The sequence below is a fragment of the Alligator mississippiensis genome, chromosome 1 (genome assembly GCF_030867095.1).
Source record: "Alligator mississippiensis isolate rAllMis1 chromosome 1, rAllMis1, whole genome shotgun sequence".
Classification (NCBI taxonomy): domain Eukaryota; kingdom Metazoa; phylum Chordata; order Crocodylia; family Alligatoridae; genus Alligator; species Alligator mississippiensis.
In genome coordinates this window covers 169,564,133-169,587,925 of record NC_081824.1, presented here as the reverse complement: position 1 = coordinate 169,587,925, position 23,793 = coordinate 169,564,133, and the positions used below count along the sequence as shown (strand labels likewise).

The 23,793-nt window shown below is 51.8% G+C and overlaps 1 protein-coding gene across 5 annotated transcripts in view; it reads right to left on the bottom strand.

The window, feature by feature from the left end:
* Positions 1-505: 505 nt before the first annotated feature.
* The window catches only part of TMEM63B (transmembrane protein 63B), a 90,857-nt gene continuing 67,569 nt past the window's right edge, over positions 506-23,793 (bottom strand). For 4 of the 5 annotated variants that reach the window (XM_059716802.1, XM_059716812.1, XM_059716808.1 and 1 more), the window contains 19 exons: positions 23,290-23,327; positions 21,678-21,820; positions 21,137-21,188; positions 20,591-20,699; positions 19,118-19,188; positions 17,648-17,728; positions 16,898-17,021; positions 16,386-16,519; positions 16,008-16,145; positions 15,472-15,625; positions 14,496-14,602; positions 12,178-12,264; positions 10,003-10,068; positions 7,861-8,023; positions 7,242-7,347; positions 6,221-6,388; positions 5,871-5,986; positions 5,260-5,340; positions 506-3,742 (listed from right to left, as the gene is read on the bottom strand). In XM_059716802.1, coding sequence (XP_059572785.1) covers positions 3,575-3,742; positions 5,260-5,340; positions 5,871-5,986; positions 6,221-6,388; positions 7,242-7,347; positions 7,861-8,023; positions 10,003-10,068; positions 12,178-12,264; positions 14,496-14,602; positions 15,472-15,625; positions 16,008-16,145; positions 16,386-16,519; positions 16,898-17,021; positions 17,648-17,728; positions 19,118-19,188; positions 20,591-20,699; positions 21,137-21,188; positions 21,678-21,820; positions 23,290-23,327 — 2,106 coding nt within the window. In that variant the 3' untranslated portion in view covers positions 506-3,574. The remainder of the gene's footprint in view (positions 3,743-5,259; positions 5,341-5,870; positions 5,987-6,220; positions 6,389-7,241; positions 7,348-7,860; positions 8,024-10,002; positions 10,069-12,177; positions 12,265-14,495; positions 14,603-15,471; positions 15,626-16,007; positions 16,146-16,385; positions 16,520-16,897; positions 17,022-17,647; positions 17,729-19,117; positions 19,189-20,590; positions 20,700-21,136; positions 21,189-21,677; positions 21,821-23,289; positions 23,328-23,793) is intronic. The other variant, XM_059716810.1, reaches the window with a different exon arrangement.

Here is a 23,793-nt window from a genome sequence, read left to right as displayed (position 1 = left end):
CATGGGAGCTGGGACAGAGAGGAATTGAAGTCAACAGCAAGGCAGAGACAGAGCAGCAGGCAGCACCTTGGGCTGGAAAGCCTCACTGAGAAGGAATCAAGAATCCAGGTTGTGTCTGGGATGGAGCAGCATGTTCTGCCCTGGATACATAGACCGGGTAATGGTTAAAAAGGCCTTGGAGCATGTGCGACTTCAAGCCTGTTTTGCCTTCTGACAGCACTCAATGCACTAACCAGGGGAGAACAAGGATCATCGCAGCTCCACAGGTGGGGAGTTAGGGCTAACCTTGGTTTGTATTAAATAGAAACACCCCTCAACGCACACACGCATTGTGCTCATGGTTCCAGGTCCCAGCTCTGGTAGACCTGATCCCCTCACAGGGTGCTGGAAGCTCTTGGGCCTGGCTCCCGGCAAGTCTCTCTTCCACCACATCTTGGCACACCCGTGGGGTCTTTTCCACCATGACCAACCTATTCCAACATAGAGACACGGCAAATACAACAGGTTCCTTTTTTTTTTTCTTTCTTTTTTACACAAATATATACAAGGTATTATACACATCTCTACACAGACACAGTGCCAGTTAAAACACAGCTCTCTGCAGGGAGTGCCCAAGGTCTGTGCCCAACAGCCACTGCTGCCCGCATGGGCAGCCCTGTGCTACAGCCATATGTACAGGGTGACTGATGCCATCCCATCACCCTGTGGGGGAAAAGAGATGTAGGGCAGGTGAGCATGGCAATAAGGAACCATGGACCAGAATGCCTGCTCCAGTCTAGATCCAGACCAGGAAACCCTGAGTAAGGGAGCTGGTCTCATTTCTAGTCTGTCCTGGGGACAAAAACAATGAAGGAAAACAAAACCCCCATTTGTTTTGGCAGTGAACTCTAGAAGAGCGGAGAAGGCAGCAGTAGTAGTGGTAGCCCCTGGACCTTGGCTAAAACCACAGTGGGAGAACATGCTCCAGCAATACTGTGGCAGCTTGGTTTAGAGTGAGCCAGGGTTTGACCTCCTTGTTCCCATGCCTTCCCCCAAGCAGGGGGCAAATCCTGCTGCTCTCCATGCCCACCTCCTCTGGGGCTGGCATGCCAGTCAGATGGGAAGATTGAAGCAAGGACCTCTAGCCTCTATTGTGGACTGTGGGACTTTGGGCAAGTTCCTTGCCTGCTTTCTGCCATTTTCCCCTCTGTCAGAGTGGGCAGGGGAGGATCCTGACCGCCCTCTCCACACTGGGGAGCTGGGGAAGGCTGCAGTGTCCGGTACAACAACACGGTGCAAGTGCAGCTCTCTGCAGAAATACCCAATAGCCCATTCAGTGTTAGCTGGCGTATCTGTACGCGGTACCGCAGTGTGCCTGGCAGCCGCGCCCTTTGTTCACGAGCGTCTGTAAAGTGTGTCCAGCTCCTGGGTAGTCAAGGACCAGAGCAGATTGCAATTCCTGCCTCCAGGACCCAACCCTTTGGTTCAAGCTGCAGTCCACTGGAGCAGCGCCCTCCAGAGACAGGCAATAGGCAGCAAATGAGCAACGAATGGGCTAGGCAGAGGGAAGGAAAAATAAATACAGCTCCATAGTAAGGAGATCTACTTTTTTTTGTCCATCTTTACATTTTACCCATTGGGCAGAGAAGGGAGAAAACCCCAGCTAACAACCCCCCTCCCCCTGCTCCCAGCATAGCCTATGACCAGGGCCAAGTCTCAGAGGGACTGAAAGGGAATCCAGCAATTGTCCTACATACACTCCCTGATCCTTCTGCCTCTAAATCTTACCTTTCAGTTGCTTCCCCCACACACCTTCACCTCATCTCCTGAGAACCCCCTCCCAACCCTTCTCTCAGGACTGGTGATCATTCAGCCCTCTCTCTATAGGGGTGGAAATGGCTCCCTCTCCAGCCTGTAAGGTGCTGGTGCCCTGGCAATGCTGGGGGAGGAGGTTCCCGTGACTCCCCCTGCTCTGCACTTCCCACACTGCCAGATGCGCAGAGGCTTGGGCAGCCTCCTCCTGGCACATGTGCTGTGCTGCATAAAGGGCTGGGACAAAGTTTTGGAATATGGCCAGGAGCCAGTGCAGTCTTATGGGGCCTTAGTGCTGGGAATCCTGTAGCAGCATGGCCAATGGTCAGGTTCCCCGGAAAAGGGCACAAACCCCCTGGGGCTGCAGACACTCCCACTCCTAGCACAATAGCCATGGGCAACAAGAGCTGCCATATGTAGCCAGGGACCAGACGCTCAGGGCGCCACTGTATAATGCCCAGCAGAACTAGGGCCAGCCCTAGTGCTTAGCGGTTCTTGGGGCTCAATGGTCCACCCCTTCCCCCCCCTGCCACCACAGCAGCCAGGGATACTGAACCCCGGTTGACCCTCCCCGCTCAGGGCCTGGCTGTGCACAAACAGGATGCCCAGGGGGCAGTGGCTGCAGACGGGTGACAGGAATTTTTATTTTAAAGGGTGAGAGGGTGGGGGGAGGGGGGGGGAAATAATAATGTGCAAAAAAAATGCCACTTAAAACAACGCCACATGCGCCAGTGTGAGCCCCCGTCACGGCCCTGCCGGGGGAGGGCTGCCTACAACTCTTCAGCTCCAGGCTGGCTGGCATGGGCGCCCATGCCAGCCCCCAGTGCTCCCTCGCCCTGCGAGGGGCTCTTCCCTGCTTCCCTTGCCACTCAGACCTGCTCTCCAGCCACCGCTGAGCCCATGTGGCTTTCATTGGGTGACATCCGCTCCCCCTCCCCACCGCAACTGTAATGGTCGCACCACCTCAGAGCTGACTGTGCAGGGAGGGCCAGTTGTACCATGCGCTCCGTTACCTGCTGGGGCCTGGCCCCAAGTTATTCTGGAGGGTTCCTTGCGGGCCCGCACAGCTGTCCCTGGGCCGGGGAGGGGAAACATACATGTGAGACACAGATACAGGGGCAGAGGGCAGCTCCCCACAAGGATACTGCATCTGTTGCGGCCAGGACACTGTGCCGCCTGCTAGGCTCACAGCTGCCAGCCGCCCACTAGAGTTTAAATATCATGATTAAAGCTTTTTTTCGCGTGTCTTGATATCTAATAAATTATTAGTGTTTGTGATTCTGGACAGAGGACAGAGGGAAGGGTCCCTTCCCTGAGTCCCCACAGGAGACCGGAGATGCCCTCTCCCTGCCCCACCCCCAACACTTGCCCCCACCAAGCATCCAGGCTTTTGCTGCCCCCGTGTCTTCTTGCCCCAAGGGACAGAAGACAGCGGGGGTCAGAGTCCTCTTCCTTCCCCACCCTATTCCCAGGGTCTCATGGTCTTGATAAGTGTTAAAGATGGTAACTATTAAGAGCAGGTCCCCTCTCATCCAGCAGCGAGCGAGAGGGACTGGGATAGGGTGGGGGAGGAAGGGCATGGAATGGAGAGAGTCTGAAGTATGGGTCGCTTTCCCCTCTGAGCGAGCATTCGTGCAGTGGCCCAGGTGGGCAGGTGAAGGGGGAAGAGGCTGGCATCCTCCTTGCGATGCTCCTCACTCCATTCAGTTCACTATCTCCCTCTCTGTGCGCAGCAGTTTCCTCGGCTCCTGGTCCTTTCCTGCCCCTCCCACCCTCCGTGGTCCTACTGGTGGATCTCATTCTCTATCAGGCTGTCCTCGCACGACTGGAAATCCGTGTCGTTCATGCCATCAGGGTTGATGAGTTCCTCATCCTGGGACCCCTGTTCCTCGCACTCCGCCACGTCGCTCTTGGGCGAGGGGTCCTGCAGCACCTGGGCAATGTACTTCTGCTGCAGAGGGAAGGGAGAGAAAGGGGGTGGAGAGGAGAATGCACATGGCCCAGTTAGCTTTGCATACTGCTGTAGGAAACTCACAGCAGCAAAGCATGATCAGTAGGCACCATGCAGGCATGCAATGGGCCGCTGAGGCTGGAGAGAAACTCAGACTGCACGGAACATGTGAGATGGGAGGAAGGAGGGGGAGATGAGTGGCTAGACAGTGGCTGAGCAGGCAGAGGGGGGAGGTTTCCAGCCTGGTTCAAGTTCATAGCAGAACCTAGAAATATCAGGGATCAGTAGAGCCTTCCTGAGGACCCAGGGGCAGGGGAGCTTGGAACTTGCCAGACTCCGGGGCTCTGCAGGACTGAAAGATGAGATCTGTTTCAGAGGGTAGGTGCCCCCAGTACTTCTTGAAATCTGAGGCCTTCTAAGGTGGCTTAGACAGGGTGCCCAAATCCCCCTACTCCCCTTGTACTCTAGGGCAAGCCAGGGGTCCAAGAACAGAGCTGCAGCTGCAGGAAAAGCATCCAGCCCTTTTCTAGTTCCCCCACTATTTACCCATGGAATAAAATCTGGATGCGGCAGACATGGAGCCAAACTCAAAATCCACTCCTCGCCCCACATCTCCCTATGTGTCACTCAGAGTAGAGACTGCCCCTCTTCTCCCCAGCACAGAAGTCCTCAGTTGTGGGGAGTGCCCACTGGGCATAGGACTGGAGCAGCTGGCTTCTTTACTATCCACTTGGTACAGCAAGTGGGAGAGAGGGAGATGTGATGGAATGTGCTGCTGCTCAGCTGTGCCTGGTTGGGAGATGGTCTCCTGGAATCCATGGCCAACAAGCTTCAGTCAGAGCAGCCCCCAGGAGGCTCTAACATATAAGGAGGATGAGGCAGTCAGGGGATTACAAACTAGCATCCCCTCTCCACAGATGACACCCATAGCAGACAATCTGATCCTAAAGGAAGCCAGCTGTAACATGGCTAGCGAGCTCAGGAAAGACTTAAAGACAAGAAGACAGATGTAGGGGGTTCAGTTCCAAGAGAGCTGGGGGGGGGGGGGGGGGGGGGGGGATGGGACGGGACAGAGGGGCAAGAAAGGGGAGAGCCTCAAAGCTGCAGATGAACAGAAGTGTCCCCCCCGTGGTTTCCACGGGGGACTCCCATGAAATCCATCTGTGTTGGCATGTGACACTGCCAGCCCCAAATGTGCTGATGGGTGAGAGCCAGGAAGCAAAACAGAAAGGAAAAACTGACCAGGTCCAGTTTCATTGTCCCAGCTGAGAGAGAGGCAGGAAGTGAACAGACAGCATCAGGGGGGCAGAGGGGAGGGGGCATTTGCCATTCATCGCCTCGCCTGGGGCAAAGCACGTGGGGAAGGTCATTCTCCTCTGAGCCTGGCTTGCATCTCTTGCACGTTGCCTGGGAAAGGCCAGGCAGGGGGCACTTGGGCAGGGGTAGAGGACGTGTGCAGGCCCCTTCCCCCTCCCCAGACCCGGCCAAGGAGGAAGGTTGAGTGCTTGAAGACTCACAGCAGATTTGGGAGCTGGTGGGTTAGCGGCTGGTCGCCCGTTCTCTCCCCCATCCATGGTGTCTGCCTCCGTGTGGTCAATCTGGGGAGTCAAGATAGTGACATGGAGACCGGGCTGTCCCACTAGCCCTGCTGCCTGCTGGCCATAGGGTCTGGTTCCTGCAATTGGGTTTGTCCTGGGACATTTACCTGAGCAGGGAACTGGGACAGAGGAGCACTGCTTGGCAACAGGGACTGAGAGCCCAGCTCTTGCAAGTCCTTTCTCTAGGGTTATGAAGCCAGAGGCTCTGCAGAGGGAAGAGGCCCCTGCTCTGTCTGAGAAGTCATTGCAGGCTCAGGTCCTCATTTACTCTTACCCCCACCATGACAACAATGACAGTGACTGAGGGATTAGGGGGGAACCCTATTCCAGCTGCACCCACCTACACATGGGAGAGTGGAGCAGGAGAAGAAAAACAAGAAAGGCTGTAGCTGAAGGTAAGGGCCCAGGAAGGAGCTCCCCAACATGTAGGCTTGACATAACCCTTCATTACCCACTCCATCCTCATCCCAAGCCACTCCTTCCTCCTTCCATGCTGTCTGCTCCCTCTGCCCAGCTTCTCAGCACATTACCTTGTAGTTGTGAGCGCTGAGGTATTTGAAATGCCCGAAGCAGACATGACACAGGCAGATCACGATGGTGATCACGAGAACCACAAAGGTGAACATGGACGTGGGGGCCAGGAACCCTGAGGGAAGCAGAGGATCACACAGTCAGGGCTTCACACAGCCAGCATGCAGCCCAGCAGGCCCCCTCCAGCCTCCAGGGGAGGCCGTGGCTCTGAGCTCAGCTCACTGCATGTCTGCATGTGCTGGGTGTCGATGAGTCCCTGAACTCACTGGCTCAGTCAGGCTGAGGATGGGACAATAGTGATTCAGTAGTTCATTCCCTGCCTGGGCCCTGCCCCAAACCCTGTGCCTACCTGTGCGCATGGTGGAGAAGAAGAGGAGCCAGAAGAGACAGAGGATGGGTGCAGCCACCACCTGGTTCACAGCCCCTGAGTGGATCTTCTTGTCCAGCTTGGCTGGCAGGTAAGCATAGTACAGGTTGTACCTGTCAACCAGGTGCTTGAGAAGCATGTACATCAGCCCTGATGGAGAAAGACAGAGGGGGAGGAGAGTGTCAAAGAAGGGACAGGCAGGCTCCAGGCTTGGCAATAGTAGTGGGGGTGATGAGAGATTAGGGCACTTGCTCAGAGGGGTGGAAGGTAACACCCAAGACAGGATCTTTTTCAACCAGTTGGCTATAGGACCATTGTGGAGCCAAGACACTGCTTTCCATCCTTATATGGCAGATGCATGTGATGGGGCCTGTAACATGACCCACCAAGGCAGCCCAGGGACTCCAGTATCAGCTGAACTGGATGACAAGGCAGGTGACACACTGCATGTATACATGCTGACTAACCATTGAGCAGGGATGGCTCCCAGGGTAACAAAGGGAAAGCACTGCCTGCTGGTAAAAGCCTCTTGAGCCGAGAGACTGAGGAGAAGCTAGCTTTTATCATCCTTTGTCAGAGCAGAAGTCCCTTTCTGCTTCAGCCAGGAGAAAGCCCAGCTTTTGGCCAGCCTGGCTGACGGTCTCACTGTGGCCACTGGTGGGGAGCGCCTCCTGGTGGGGAGCTCAGGGATCAGATCTCTTACTCAGCTTGTGCAATACAGGAGACAGCACCAGTGCTTGGGTAGAGCCTCTTGCTAGTAACTTGCCTGTCCATCAGTTGCACTCACTGTGAGCTTTCCTGCTCTCTTGCATGCCCACAATGCAGCATCAGGATCAAGTGAAACTGACCCTTGATAGTAACTTCAGGCTAAATGTCTCCCATCTCCCTTACTTCCTTTACAGATGGGGCTGCTCTGCTTCGAACAATGGGAAAAGCCTCCTCCCCTGCCTCTGGGCTGGCAGCCCTCCTCCAAAGGGTCTGGGCACCACACCGTGTCACTTACCAAAGGGGACGATGATGGGGCAGGTGATGCTGTAGGTCATGACCACAGTGAAGACACACATCATCCAGGCATAGGCAGCACCAAATTGGAACTCGTAGGCCTGGTGCTGTGAGAGAAAGCAGAAGCCGTCAGTCATAGTGTGCTGCACTGAGCCATGTCCAGGAGGCAGGGTCATGCATGTATGTGTGTACAATAACATGTGTGTGCTGACCAGCACCCTAAGGAAGGGGAGTGTGCACGTTAGGGAACATGCGTTTACACTACCCTGAAGTTGCCTGTTCAAGTCCAGACAGATGGGCAAGTCTGTCAGCTGATGCCCTACAACACTGACTACACTCATCCTAGGAAAAGCTGTGGGCATCAGTTGCCCTCCCTGACACAGCGCATGGCAGCAGGCTGCCTCCCTAAGCACCAGCATGCACCTGGGTGAGCCTGTAGAATGAATGTGCTTCCTTGCATGTATTTAGATATGAGGGTACAAGCTGGAATGTGTTGGTGCTGACAGGAATACATATGGGTCACTGAGCACCTGCCTGATGCAAGTGCAAGGTTCTCAGGGCAGATTCCTGAGCACCCAGGGTCTGAAGTGGGCATTCTTGTCCTGGGCTCCACCACATACCCGCTTGACGTTTCTCCGCTCAGCTGCTGAGCGGGCCAGGCACAGGCGGATCATGTACATGAGCAGACCGGGGATACGCAGCAGGTCCATGGCATTCCCGATGAAGGCAGAGGCGATGACATAGTTCACAAAGAAGGCCCCATTATCTGGCAGGAACACACACCTGTGGGGGGAAGGGAGCAGGGAGAGTGGGAACAGTGAGAGCTGATCATTTTGAACTTGAGCAAGGGGGGGCACCAGCACTGTAGGCTTGGCTGGCAGTTGGAGGAGAAGGGAAGGCTGGGCTGAGTCAGACAGGACAGAGAGGAAACTGGCTGGGGCAGGCCCTGCTGTTCCACTGCAGAGAGGTTGCTCTGCCTCTGGTTGTTCTGCTTTGAAGGAAGCTGGTCTGGTGGTTTGCACCAGGGCAGAATTTATTTAAATCAAATAGATTTTAAATCGTGATTTAAATCACTTCCAGAAGGCCTCAATTTAATCACTATTTTCTACAAAAAGTGCATCCTTGTTGTTTGATATCCTCTATTCATTGAACTTCTTGAAACTTTGTACTTTTAGAGAGAGGTAAAGGTCTGACTGTGTACAGACTTGCAGAGAGACAACAGTGCTGATGGGTAGGGAATCAGGTCTCTTATCTCTGATAAATGCTGATAATAAGGATGTTATTTCTGGAGACACAAATCCACAGTTTCAGAACTGAAACTAAGCATCACAGAGATGGTTAATGGGATCTTCTAGACTGAGCACTGAGACCCATTGGGTACACTGGTTTTATTTAAAGTTTACTAATCTACAGAGGAGCCTCTGGGAGCCCCATAAGATTGGGCCCCTAATATAGTCCATGGACTGTTGTGACCTATTTATAAAAGTTTTCTAAAAAGTGTACACGAATATATTGTCTCAAATAGTATATAATTAGACATTATAATCCCTATTCCATGGTGATATCTTTGAGTTCTAACACATCTTAAATTAAAACTGTATTTATGTAGGTTTTTTATAAAAAGCATCTTAAAAAATCAAAACAATACAATGAAATAAAAAAATCTGATTTAAATAAAAAAAGTTGGGTTTTTGGATTTTTTTTTAAATCATTTATTTTTATCCACCTTGGTTTCCACACGCAGTCACAAACAAGCCAGCCTAACTCGGTTTCCTACCAGGAAGAAACCTGGATAGAAAGGGCCAGTCTGTCACTGCTAGAACAGGGTTGCCAATGGTCTGTAAATTTATGGACACCCTGTAAATCACAAGACTAAAAATGCCTCTTCATAAAATCTGTTAAAAAAAAAAATCTGCTGTGTAAAAAACAAAGCCAGTAGAGCTGATTGAAGCTCTGTGATGGTAAAGAAGCTGAAGGCAGTACTGAAGCACAGACAGAGCACAGCAGCACCACTTCATATCTGCATAGGACAGCAGCACCCTGAAGGGAACGCTTATAAAAGCTTTATGGCTCTTGGGACTCTCTCTCTTTCCTCAACCCCCAGACATGTGCTGCTGCTCATGCATCCTATCGGTCTGTAATACTGCTTGGTGGCAGGAAAGTAGACAGCTCTTCTTTGGGAGTCTGTGCTAGATGGGGGCATGGGGTTGGCAGCATGGTGTAGTCAAGGGGTATCAGGATATGAGGAGTGAGTATCCACCTGGGGAGGAGGCAGTAGGGTGTAAAACCACTGTTGCAGTCAAGTAAGGTTGTCAGACCAAGATTTTTTTTTTTTTTTACTGATAATTTGCAAACTTTTTAATGACAGCCAAACTTCTTTTTACTATGGTTGGTGTTGAACCCTGAATTTAAGCCCAGTCATTGTCCAGGGGACTAGAAGGGGGGTTATGCTGATATTATGAAAATATATGTCAGTAAAGAAGTTTGGTCATCAGTAAAAAAAATTGTCTGCCACTGGCAACCCTGTTCTAGAAACACTGTAGGCTCTGGAAGGCCTTGTAGATACGTACAGCCCTTCTCCCAGCAGGAGGCACTATAGAGAATGAGGGAGAGGCACCTGTCAGGAAGCTCCCAGTTATTCTAGTCCCTGCCTCCCCCAGCAGGTGGTGCTGTAAGGAACAGGGCAGGGGCAATGCCTGGGGGCCAGCTCACAGCGAGGCACAATTACAAGGATGGGGGGCCCCCTTCAGGACATCACTTACTCAAACCGCACAGCAGCATCTGCCAGGAATTTTTTGTCAAACAGCCAGCGGAAAAACAGATCCAAACTAGGGAGAAAAATCACAAAACAGAGAGCGCAACATGAGCACATAACTGTTGGGAGAGACAGGAGCAAAGTGGCCACAGTTCCTCATGGGACTTGCTAGCATGAAGTCAAGACACAGGTTCCGGTCTGAGGAAGTGGGTTCGTGCATATTCCCTGGGGGTTCTGCTGCCTCCTTCCCTTTTCCAGCCAGCAGCCTGGTCATTATGGAAGAGGAGACTGTGTTGGAAAGAGGCCTCTAATTGTTTTGGGCTATCCATCTTGCTCCTTCACCCTCTGCAGGGAGCTGATAGCCCTATCTGCTGCCGTTCCCTCCTGACCCAAGTGGCCCTCTTTTTATTTTTATTTTTTTTAAAGAAAACAGCAATAAAACAGGAATTATGGTTTCCACTCAATCGATCTAATACACAATGTGATGAAAGCCCTGGCTATTATTGTGTATCAATGCCCCATTACGTGTGCAGGCAACTGAAGGTGAGGTGAGGATGCAGCAATGTCACTAGTTGGAGGATGTGCATCGAAGCTGGAAGAGCAGAACTAGGGGGTACAGTGGGCAATCCCATAGCTCTTTTAGGGGAGGAATATGTACAAATGCACACATGTACCCCCCAAAAGAGAAAATAATACTGAGCTTGCCCTGAAAAAGAGCTGGGGGAATTTTTTGCTGCCTGTTGTGTCCCTTAATACAGCCCTGATTCTCCTGCTCTGAGACACGTCAGTAGCTTGCGTTTCCTGTGAATCCGAGAGCTGCTCAGTCCTAAACAAGGCTTTAAAGTTATTTCAGGTGCTGTCTATTTCCATGCACCCCCCAACCCACTCCAATCACATTTTCTTGTTTTTGAAACCTTTTTTCATCCTCTGTTGCAGGGTGAAAGGTTCATATAAAGGGCCTGGATACATAGCATGTCAACAGTGGTGTGACCTGCCTTTATTCTGGTGCAAATAAACAGGTAACACATGACAAACAGCTTTAGGCTAGTGGCATTTACTAGAATCTGGCATAGTTTATCTTAGGGGGAAAAACAGTGATAAAAATATAGTGGGGAACATTATGTGATATCTGCAAGGGTGTTTGCTCAATGGAAGCAATATTTTTCCCTCCTACTTTCCTAGTGGCAAGGTTGAGGACAGAGTTTGCCCCTTAACTTCACTTCTACCAATGTCAGGTAAAAATTTCTCAGAGAAGCACTATATATACACACATACTTAACTGATAGGGCCATTTTAAAGAAGGCCCTCTTTTAGATCACACAGAGACTCAGAAACAGAGTCAGGTATTTTTAGATCCTGCTGGAGAACATTTTTGTTGAACTGACACGTTTGGATAAAGGACATTTTTTGTGGTCATCAAAGGGCCTGCCTATGCTCAGGAGCAGCCTGACTCAGCTCTCAGGCTGGCATGTCCTTGTCTCCATTCAGAGGTCAGCAGAGATGCTGACTGTCAGCTTGTGGTTCCTCCCCAAATAGAGATGGAGGCAAATGCAGTAAGAACAGCGTTGTGATTTTCCTTCCCTCTTCACGGCCCTTTGTAATTACACTTAGTCCCTCTTTGTGGCAGCATGGTCTGTTTTTGGACTTTCTGATATTAACAGAATATGTTAAGGACAGGCAGCTGGCAGGAAACATTTAGCAGAGGCCTTACAAGAATCTCCAGGTGGTATTCACATGAGGCCCCAGGGCTTGGGTTCAGGTAAAAAAAGCACCTTGGAAATATGTTTTTTCCACAGCAACCTCTGATGAGGCCAATTGACACCCTGTCTATACCTGGCTACAAGGAATTCACCTATATGGGGCACAGTCCAAATTAAGAATGAATTTATTTATGAGGGGGTAATTAGGCAACATTTAAGCACTGTCTGAACAGAGCGTGAGTACCTACCTACCACGTGCCAGAAACAGAGCTAACATAGCAAGCCACAAGACTCTCTGGCACCAGCTATCACTCCAAACTCAGGGGGAACAATTTCTGTAGGGAAGGCAAGAGTCCACTAAGAGCCAGAAGGGCTGTGCCCCACAGTGATACAGGACGTGGGTTTGTATGAGGGCACTGTTTGCCCAGCATTCCAGAGGGCTCTGGGTTCCTGGACTTGCCCTTCTTTGCCTCCTCCCTTACCTGCTCAGGCCCAGGGAAGGCAGTAGCAAGACCATGAAGATGAGGAAGGTGTAGCACTTGTGCATGGTTGTCCTGTTCTCTCCAGACCTGAGAGCAGAGATAAGGCAGTTAGCAAGGACCTGGGAAGACAATGCAACATGCAACTTAGGTACTTATAATGCATCTTTCAGGCCCCTTCAGTATCTGTCTGTTGTACTACATGGCTTGCCCTATCCTGCCTGAATATTCTTTCCCCTTTCAATATATTTATTGTCACAACACCCCTGTGAGGCAGTCTACTACTATTCTTGCCATTATCATCACTCCTGCGTTACCAGACACGTGGGGCACAGACAGCCTAAGAGACTTGCTCAGGATCAAATCAGCAGTCCATTGCAGAGCACAAAGCTGGACCCAGGTGAGGGGTGGGAAATAGCCATTGGCTTGTTGATTTTTTTTGCATGTGCCTCAGTTTATTTGTGATACCACAGGAGGCTGTGCTGAGGGAGTCCTCAGGAAATGAAAGGATGGCAAAGAGAAGGTACAGAGTAGAGGCTGCCCTAGCTTCACTGGAGAAATAAAATAGGATACCCCTGCCCTGGCTCCAACTAGACTAGCAAAGTTTACTCTTCTCAGGCTAAACTCTTCATGCCCAGGGGACCAGTGTCAATGGTCTTTGAGGGGCCTTCCAGTCCTATGCTCCTGAACAAGGGAGATGCACCAGCTTCTAGGTTGCTCTAAAGCAGATGGAGGTGGGACATGGGCTATCAATACCTACTGGGAGATGGAGAAAGAGATGTGGAAAGAGATACATGGAGGAGGGAGAGAGTGCAGCAAGTGGTCTGTCTCTCCCATCCCAGAGGTGAATGAAACCTGCCAATGCTTACAAAGAAAGAAAAAGGGGAGAGGAGGAAAAAAAAAGTACGGGATTCTTTAAAATTGTTCTCCTCCCTCCCCTGTTTTGCTCCAGGTGCTATGTGCCTTCTGGGCATGAATCAATAAATAAATCATGTTTTGTTTGGAATAAGCTGTTTCAGAGTCATGAACCAGCTGCTGGCACAGGCTCCCAGAGGCAAAAATCTCCAAGTGCCAAGCACAATTGGGCCTGGTGAGGTGACAAGGCTGCAAAAGGGAAGGGCTGACACCTAGGAGCTGCACCTGGGAGAGGTCAGACTGGAGGGTTCTGCCTGCAGAGAGAGGGGCAGGAAGCCAGGTCTGTCATCTGATAGGTACTCTAGAGGTGGGGGGCAGGTAAAGGAGGGAGGGGTTGGGAGCTGCTGGAGCTTGACCAGTTTACGGAACAGAGTACGTCACACGTCGCCTGCAACAGCAAGGGATTAGACTCGATGACTCAGTCAGTCCCTTCCAGCCCTGTGCTCTTAGAAGTCAACAAGAACATGGTAATAACAATGCTCAGCATGGCAGCAATACCCCAGGCCTAGGCTCCAGAAAGGAGCTTGCTAGGATAGCTACTGCAGCAAAGTTCTCCTAGTACCAATGCAGCTTGTGCTGACAAGAACCATCCTTCTGTCAGGGGGACCTCTCTCACTTGGGTGAGTGACATCAGCTGAGCTACTTTCCTGCTCTAGTGCTATAGAAACATCACCCAAATCTACACTTCTAACTCCCAGCACTATCCTGGCTATCCTCCTGAGCAGAGCTGGCCTAATTCACTCTTGCCTATCTCTGGTGGGGGGAGGGGAGAGAGGGCAGACTCACACTCCCCTTTTGGACATGTGGGGAAGCTGAGGCTCTAGAAAGGGATGAACCCTGCCCATGTCACACCATAAGCCAAGAGGCAGAGCTGAGACCATAGCTCTGGAGGTCCTGGCTCCTAGTCCTGTGCTCACATCATGAAGCCACACTTCTTGTGGGTCATCAGCAAATCTCAGCTCTGATGGGGTGAGCTGTATGGCCTAAGGGGGATCAGCCAGGCAGCTGCCCAAGCTTATGGGAGAAGCAGGTGAGAAAAATAGAAAGGAGACCAGGGCGAGGCACAGCTAATTCCCAAGGGCAGAAATACAGAAGAGCAACCATCATGCAAGTATGCACACCATCCCAGTCAGCCAGAACCCCTTGGCCTTTCCAGCCCTCCTTGTAGCACAATTTCTTCATCCAGCTGCTGATGGGTAGCTACCTCTGAAGCTGGGGGCAGGGAATGTCCAGCAGTTGTTTACCAGTTGTGTGTCTTTCTGTGTTGCAGGTCAGGAGGGGAAGTGCAATTACAGGGGGAATGCAGGTGGCAGGACATCACTTCTGGGGCTGGGACTCTGGCTCTTGTGTAAAATGCTGGGCACAGCCAGAATCCAAGCTTAGGAATGCCTACTGACTCTCCTTACCTGGTCCAGTGGGCTTCGAAGAAGGCAGAGTAATACACGATAGTTGGCAGCAGAGCAGAGAAGCACCACAGCAGGAGGGTGGGGAAGAACTGGGTGATGATGGGGTTCTGCAAAGAGAAAGGACCAGGTGCTTGTTCTGGTTGATGTGGATTCCAGGGCTGGGTACAGCAAAGGCAAGCCTGCTGCAATTCCAGTGGCAGAGGTGTGCCCAGGCTGAGCTCAAGAATGCCACAGAAGGGCCCCAATCCATCAGGGCCTGTATTCACAAGAGCACTGCTCCCAGCTTTGGAAACTGGAATGGGAACAGATGAGGCTCTGCCTTATCCCCTGAGAGGAAATTGGGACCTGAATAGCAGAGGGTAGGAATGGGCACCAGCCCAGGTCCTGCCCCAGGGGATACCTCCCCTCAGCTGGGATCTCATGCTTTATCTGTCCTGACATGGCAAGCTAGGATTTCCTCTCTGCTGCTGTGCACAAAACCCCAGTGCCACAGACAGGTTGCAGAGTCCTGTCAGACCTGAGGCTGAGTGGGTAAGGTCTCATTTATCCATGTTCTGACCAGACAGAGATTTCCATCTCTCTGGCTGAGGCAGGACCCATCCATCCTGCCCCCTTGCATCTGCCCAGCACATGCAGCCTGCTCCAGCAACACAGTCCCTGCTGTACATCCACAGCCTCTGCATTGCCCTGACAGGAGGAATGAGTGATTAGCTTCTCTTGGCTCTCATGTCAACCAGAACAATGCTCACAGTCCAGTGATGTACACAACTCCTACAGCCACAACTTAGGAGCCCTTGAAAAACCCAGGGACAGGTTGGCTTAGCCTGACAGCCAGGAATAGCCCAGTTACACCAGCAATGGGAGCTGGGGGCTTTGGGTGCTTTCATGACCTCCAAAGGGCCATCCATTCTGTGACACAAGATGGGGCACAGAGAAGGGAAGGTTTCCTAGCATCCATGCTCCAACCCAGGCTTACATTCAGGTACTCAACAGGCTTGGTGACATTGAACTTGTCCATCGTAGTGATGATGATGGCAGGCGTAGTGAGGAAGAAGAGGAGGATGAAGAGCACCACATTGATAACCAGGCAGCGAATCCACCAGATGAAACCCCGGATGGAAAGGTGCTCCCTACAGGCAGAAGAGGGTACCAAACCCAGTGAGGAGCGCATCGCTGGAAGGGCAGAGGACCCAGGGCCCCATGCCAGGGATGTAGTTCTGTGCTGGGCAGAGCCGTGAGGAAAGCTGAGCTGGGCTAGGGGAGTTCAACTCCTCTGGTGCTTGAATTCCTTTAGAAGCACCTAGATCAGATCTTTTACCCAGCAGAGGAAACCAGCTCTCCCTGAATAGCTTCCTTTTCCTCCCCTCCCCTCCTAAGACCCACATATGCCAAGGGCAGGCCTCAGCCAGGTGCATTGCATATGTCTACCCTCTACAAGGATTGTTGGTTCTTCTCCTCCCACCAGGGCCCACTGCCCTGGTAGGGGTCAGGCAGTGGTGGCAGCCTGCTTACCAGTAAATGTTCTGTGGGTCGGGGGCATAGCTAACGGTCCAGTTGGAGACGTGGAGGGACTCACTGCAGGAGGAGGCCCGAGGCTCCCCACGGCACATGCAGCCCTGGCACTTGCACACGTTGAAGTCTTTAAGGATTCTGGGAGACGAGACAACAGACAAGAGAGAGATTTGGGGGGGGGGGGGGGGGGTCAGGAAATGCTAGGACCTGAGGTCAGAGAGGCTGAGCCCAGAGGCATCAGGAAGGCCAACCTCAGCATTGGACCTCTGCTGATTTACAGGGCCTGGCAGGAGCTTTCTTACATTGGCAGGTACCCAATTCCTCTTCCCACCACCTCCTCCCAACCACACCTCTGTGAAACAGCCCTTTTCCACTCACATGGCTGTGATGGTCTCATTGTGGAAGGTGACAAAGGCCATCCCCAGAGGCTTCTCATTCACCTTTTCCTTCTCCCGCTTGTAATCATCCTTAAGCTTCTCCTCTAGCTTGGTGTAATACTCTATGGCCTCCACCTGGACACAAGTCAGAACACAGAGCCCCATTTACTGTGTAGCTGCTCCTTTGGGCCCCTGGCTGGGCACCTGCCTGGTGTTGCTCCTCCCCAGGCTGGAGAGGTGGTTGTCAGGGGCAGGAGTTCTGTGGGGTGCCACTAGGTCAGGGGGACCACCCTCATGATACATCAGCTCTGCTTATTATTAGGGCTGAAAGAAGCTGAGTTAACAAAGCAAATGGGTCAGGGGGGTGGGTTGACACAGCCCTTCTTGTGCTGATACTGGCAGGAGCTGGCAGCACTGTCAGGCCAGTGCACTTAAAATGGGGGTGATGTCCCAGCACCTGTAAACTGACTGTACGACTGCCTGTATACAGACCTCACCGACCCCCTTGCTTACCTCTTCACAGCCCTTGATGACACAGCAGCACAGGTGGCCACAGGGCTTGGGGTTAATCATTGCTGGGGTGTTCTCCTTGCTCTGCAGGTTGGTGAAATAGATCTTCCCACGTTCAGCTTTCTTCCTGTAACAGAAGGTGGCAAGAGGAGAAGGGGCTCATAAAAACTCTCATGGCACCAGCTCTGCTAAGGGAGGGTGAGAGTTGGAGTGGAAAGCAATGAGAACAGCATACCAGCAAACTCATGCTTGGACATGCTACCCCAGACCTGGGCTCCCTACGTCCAGCTCTGCAGATGTCCCTCCCTTCTAACCTGCAGCCCCACTCCCATGTAACTTCTAGACTGCCCTTGAGCAGGGACTATCATTCAAGGCAAGTGGTACCCAGCTCCATGGCTCTGTGGTGGAGACAGCGCCTAACTAAAGACTAATCCAAGACCATACCACACATTTTACTAGTGATCTGTTCTGTCACAATGAGGTGGTGAGACAGCCTTTCAAAGGAGAGGTGGCAAGGGCCAGTCATTAGCTGATTTTAAGCTAGAACTCAACCATCTTGAGATTATTCAAGGGGGTTGCCTGAAACAGCAGGTGATTGGACTTTGATGATCCAGGAGGTCCGTTTTGGGCTGGCCTCACACCACTGAAGGGAAACCCCTTATGTTGCTGGACATCACCCTCTCAGCCCAGCGGCATTCCTTTAGCTCTGAGCAATGTTCCTGGAAGCCCTTGTCCCCTCACCCCAGTTTTTACCTCTCTGCATCCAAAAACATGAGCCTGGCCACATCATAACAAGGGCGCGCCTCCAGCACGGTACAGTTGGCATAAGCCTCCCTGCAAACAGAAGAAACCACTCAAGCTGATTAGAAGCGAGGCTGAGATATACAGCATCAGCAAAGCTGTTGTAGTTGGAGGGAGTGCTGTCCTAAGGTCTGGGTGCTCCAGCTCATGGGCCAGGTCCCAACTGCCAGGAAATGTGGCTAACAAGCTCCTTTAGCCACGTGAAAGCTTCTGGGAGGGCCTGCTGAGGAAGCTGTCCACTTGGGCACCAGAGGGAGGCCCCTCCAGTTGTTTGCACCGGAAGGAAGTGGGTATAGTTGGAAGACGGCTTCCGAGAAGGTGTGATATGGAATTCAGACAATTAAAAATAATAGTATGGGGGTATACAGGAGGGATTAATGACCTCTGTACCGCTTCAGGGGGTCGGGTACCCCATATACATCTCCTCCCCTCCCATCCCATGATCCTGTTGTGCTTCAAGGCTCTGTGCAGGCAGGAAGTTGAGGCACTGAACAATGACAAGAGTGAAGACTTCTCAATATTTTACAACCCGCAATTCTTTTTTGAAGGAAAAGCTGGGTTTCTGAGTTTAGTGTAGCATCTGCTTTCCAAAAAAAATGGTATTTTTACTGAAAAACTGAACGCTGCGTGCCCCCGGAGGCTGGGGAGGGCATGGCAAGCTCCCGCAGGCAACGGCAGCACTGCTGGAGGCGGCAAGCCCAGAGCTCCCACAGGCAGCCATAGTGCTGTCAGTGGCAGGGGGAGGGGGGCGTGGGGTGGGTGCGTGAGCGCCCACCACTGGTTGGCAACCACCCGCAGACGCCACCGGCTGCGGTGGCAGTGGCCAATGTGGACTGCCTGCAGATGACACCAGAGGTGTCGGCAGCAATGGGGGGGGAGGTAGGGAAGATGGTGAGCAGTGACCGCCTGCAGGGGGTGCACTGCCATGCTCAGGGGGTGCACATACACCCACAATCACTGCCTACATGTCGCCAATGCCTGAAGATTTTGGACTCAGAAACACCACTGCAGCATGATCCTGGACTTGCATTTTGTGAGCAGCATACCCCCAATTTCCTCCCTGGACTTGATCCCTAAGTTGAACTTCACCTCCTATGATGCAGTCTGGCTACAAAATCCCATGATGTGCCAGAGTGCTTCTGTCAAAGGGGAGACAGCAGGGCATCATGGGAATTACAATTCAGCCTTTAAAGTAGAATGGGGAATGAGGCACCTGAGCTATAACCTCCCCCTACAAAAAGAAAAAAATAACTGTGATAATATTTCTAAATGCATGTTTTTTACTCTTTTAGGGCTGAATATTTTCAGTGCTCAATGTTGTATATTTTCTCTTTTGCCCCAAAAGTTAACATTTTCCCCTCAAAAATTACTCCCCACTGAGGGCAGCTTTGGTTGAGATTCAGGGCAAGCATAGAAACTCACTCAAAATGCTTCTTGATCTTCTCTGGCTCAGCATATTTTGAGATGCCATTGACGAAGAGAGTTCGCTTCACCTGGAAGAGACAAGGGAGTGACAGGTGAGAACTGGACAAGGACTCCAGCAGGCAGGAGGCCAGGTTTCAGCCAAGGGACCAAGGGCAGGACAAATTTAAGGTTGGGGGGAGCAGGTGTTTATTAATGGCTGATCATGCATCCAGTTCTACCAGGCTGCCTCCATTGTTAGCAAACGCATGACAGTCACTGCAGTTGTGAGCCCTTCAACTAATTCTGTAACCAATGGAAAAGATGTTGAGTAAATAATTTAAGGAGGGGAGTCAGGCAGCTTAAGTAGGCAGTGAATAACCTAAGTGATTTAAGAAAGCTGGGGGCTACAACAGATTAGATTTCAAAGTGGGAAGCAGGCATTCTGTAAACAGTGCTACCCCTACCATAAACGTGATAAAACCTGTGAATACTGGGGACACAACAAGACCAGAAAATAAACATCAGACCAGGAAAACATCCTGAAAGGGGCAAAGGACATGTTGTTGTCAAGACAGCCAAGGAGGAGACAGTGTGCAGATGACTGATAAAAGTGCAAGTAAAAATAAGAACTGTGGGACCTGTGCCCCGACCTGCCAAGAAGAAGTGCAGACCCCAGAAAAACTTCTGAAAGCCAGGCTGAAGGCAAAAGTAATCAGAACTCTTGGGGAGGTGATATCTTGTATTAGACCAACTAGACAGTTGCAGACACACTGTCCTTGGGACTACATAAGACTTATGCAAAGTTTTTGTTGCGTCTTAACTTAGGCAAAGTTTTCTGTTGTTTCTTTGTCTGATGCTTAAAATTGTAAATTGCTGTAATCAAATGCTCTCTGCAGAGAACAAACTAATCTTGTCCAAGCCATTTTCTAACACTAAAATTAGGTAACACCATCCCTTCAAACACCAAACTGCAGGCAACCTCATCAAGCCACTCTGGGCCAGAGCTTGTAAGACAGCTCCTGGGCTCAGTGGTCATTGAGGAGAGTTGAGCTGTCCCCATTGCCCATGGTCAGGTAGCAAAATGGCTCCTTGGGAAGGGTGACCTGCCAGTTGGTGGTATTGCACAGATGACAACCTGACACATAGCCAAGCCATGTCCCACCCCTGCACAGTGTAGACATGGGAACTACACTGAGGCTGTTTGCAAAGAACTGCAGTGATGGCATTATGCTTGGGAAGTGATGTAGATGAGATGACAAACAACAAGGGAGCCCAGAATCCATGCAGTAGAAGGACCTCCAAATGGGAAGAGGCAGAAGAGGAAAGCACCTCTCTACTCTTAGTGGGGTCTTGGGAGACCTGGGGCTGTTACATGTACACTGGGATGAGATGGGGTAACACCCCTATATGGGCAGTACCTCCAATGTAAGTTGGAGGACTGGCTGGGCTGGCAGAGGCAGAGAGGCACAGGGAAGGGCAAGTGGAACTTACCAAGTCATCCTCCTTGTAGCGCATCTTGGAGGTGTGCCGGCGCATGCTGTACACTGTCAGCAGCAGGTACAGGAAGGCAAAGGTTGTGTGCAGCCACAGCAGGTGAGTCCTGATACCAGAGAGAAGCCACCCTCAGCAGAGACCCAGCAGCTGGCACAGGGCCCACCATTCCCTTCCTCTCACTCAGCAGATACCTCATGCCTTGCCAGTCACCCAGCTAGGCCAGGCTGACCAGTATAGTGTAGGGAGGACACTTCACATGCCTCAGAGCTTAGCTTGCTGCTCTGAACTCAATAACATGGTATTCCCAGAGCCTGCACCCAGGCTTTTGCTCTGCAGGTAGAAACTGCTAGGGGTGGACTCTGCAGCCTGCCTGGGCTAACAGCAGCAGCAGGACACACAGACAGTGGCACATTGACCACCAGGGCCTTCGTGCACTGGGAGGCTGGATGACACCATGGGGTAGTGTCCCGCTCTTCCCCCCCCAACCACTGGGGCTCTGCTTGACATATGCCAGGGGCCCACTCCACCCCCTCCAAAACATACCGGGAATTCAGGTTAGCAATAGTTGTTCTCCCAAAGCTGTAGGCATTGTTCTCTGGAGAGAAAGATGGACAGATAGACACACTCAATTAAACCCAACCGAGTTGTGGTGTGGGGTACCCAGAATGGTGGGGATGGGGCAGGGCAAGCCTGCTTTAGGTGTCACATAAGTAATGCCCCTAAGAAACAAGAAGTTTTTCCTCACAATACCCTTTAATTGATATAAAGGTGAAAGGTCAAAGCATCTGGGCACTCCGGACTTCTTGGCTAAGCCACTCTGGTCCCAAACACAATACAGTGGGGGCAAAGCTGCTTATGGGCATTGTGACACCTTCCCCAGACGTGGCGAGACCCTGCCCCCCATCCCCAAATTACAGCCACTTGCACTCAGAGACCACAGACCCTGATCCACCCTGATCCTCCCCACATGGTATGCTGGGGTTAGATCACTGAAAGGGGTACAGGTGCTGAACAAGACCAACTATTTATCTTCCTAAGTTGGGAACCAATCCACCAGGAGCCCCTCCTCCGCTCCCCTACTCACCTAGCAAGTCCCCTGAGAAGTTCACAGGTAGCACAATGCCCACGGAGAGCACGCCCACAGCCACTAGCAGCCCTATGATGTGCCGCTGGAAGGAAAGGTAATGGACCGCATCGCCCCCACACTTATCCCGGATCTCATCGTCCCTGGCAAGAAAAGGCAGGCAATGAGGCACTGTTAACAAGGGAACAAGTCCTAGAGGAAAGCCCAACACTGTGGCTGTGGTACCTGAAGCACGAAGTGCACAAACCCCTGAAGCCTGAGCTAAAAGCATCCAAATGATCCCACTAACCAAAGTGCTTTGAGACCTCTGGATGGGAAGTACTGAGCTCACTGCCAGCTAGGGGTCCATGTGATCATATAGGAACATACCATATTTACTCAACTCTAAGATGACCCCAAATGTAAGATGACTCCTCAATAATCAGATTTTATACATGGAAAAATTATTGTGTTATAATTTTCCAGGTACAGAATTTAATTACTGAAGAGCTACCTTAAATTCTTCCCTCCACCACTGCAGGGGGTAGGCAGCAGGATGATAGGTGGTGTGGGGTGGTCAAATGTCTTACCCCCTGCTTGTGCCTGCCCCCATCTCCCCCAAGACTCAAGCTACTCCCTTCCCCCTCTGCCTCTGCTCCACCCTCCCCTCTCCTCCCTCAGCCCCTGCCCCCCATTCCTGCCCCCTTGCCCTTGCTCTGCAATAACAGACTCCATCCCTGCTCTAGCCTGGGGCACATAGCACATGTGTGCTGTGCAGTGCTGCTCTGGGGCCGTGCTCAGTGCCCCAACCTGCAGCTTGAATGAAGCCTGGTGGCATGGAGCAAAAGTAAACATAGAGGGAGAGCGGCAGGCAGGGGAGAAGAGGCTGCATGAGGGATAGGGGAGATGGGGAGAAGCTACAGGAAGGAGATAGCAGGGATTGGGGTGGGGGCAGGCAGCAGCTCTGGCACTGACCCTAGGTAGGGGCTGGAGCTCAAGCCACAGCAGCAACCTGCCTCCCCCCATAAATGATTCTAAGATGAGGGGCTTTTTTTCCCCATGTTAAATGGGGGGGAGGGAAATGGATCTCATCTTAGAATTGAGTAAATACAGTAAGATGGACAGGGAATTCCTGGGTCATCAAATCTAGCCCCCTGCTACTTTAGGCTCCCTGGCTTATTGATGGCAATGGACTGAGCAGGCTATGGCAGATCCCTTCCTCAAAGCAGGTGAGGTGGGGCAGGGCAGAGTGGATGGATTACAGCTAAGGCACTTGACAGGGCTGTGGGAGACCAGGGCTGGTTTCCTTTTCCTGCCTCTGACTTGCTGGGTGTCCTCAAGTCACTTAGCTATTTTGTCTCCAATCCTGCTCTGTAAGTTTAGGGAGTGACTCTTCCACAGTTTGTCCTTGTTGCTCAGACTGCATGCTGCTTGAGGCAGGGAATGTCTCTTGCCACATGCTTGTACAGTATTTAGTACAAAAGGCTTGGATTCCAGTCAGGGCTTCTCGGTGCAACTACAACACAAATGACTAACTTTCTAAAGGATGAAGTCTCCCCCACCTCTTCTGCTACTTAGGTCCAGGCAGGATCTCTGTTGTAAAACCAGTGCCTGGATCCAAGGCTGCACTTACTTTATCCTGAAGATGGCTGTCAGCCAGGAGCAGAATCCCTGCACAGAGAGACAACAGGAGCCTGTGTTACACCGTGGCATCTCAGCATACCCCTCTCTAAAGCCTTAGGAGCAGGTCTACACTGTATCCCTGGCCTTGCCCACAGCTGCCGCTCACACACTACAAACCAAAGAAATATGCCAGGGAAGCCTCTCCAAGCCCAGTCTCTGCAGGCAGTCTTAAGACCTTGGTCTCCTGGGTGCTTGTGGGGGACACTCCCAGAACCACTTTACCACCACATTCCCAGGTCTGGAGCATGGAGACAGGGGTGGGTGGGCTAGATATTCCCAGAAGTGCCCCTCCTCGGACAGGCCAGGGCTCCTGTGTAAATGCTACTCCTCTCTCCTCTCCAGGCAGCAGAAAGCTGTGTTTGCTCTCCCATCTCCCTGATTCCCACTGGCTTACCCTGCCAAAGTGGGAGGCTCAGGGAAGACACAGACCATATGTGCTCAGGGGGTACAGGAC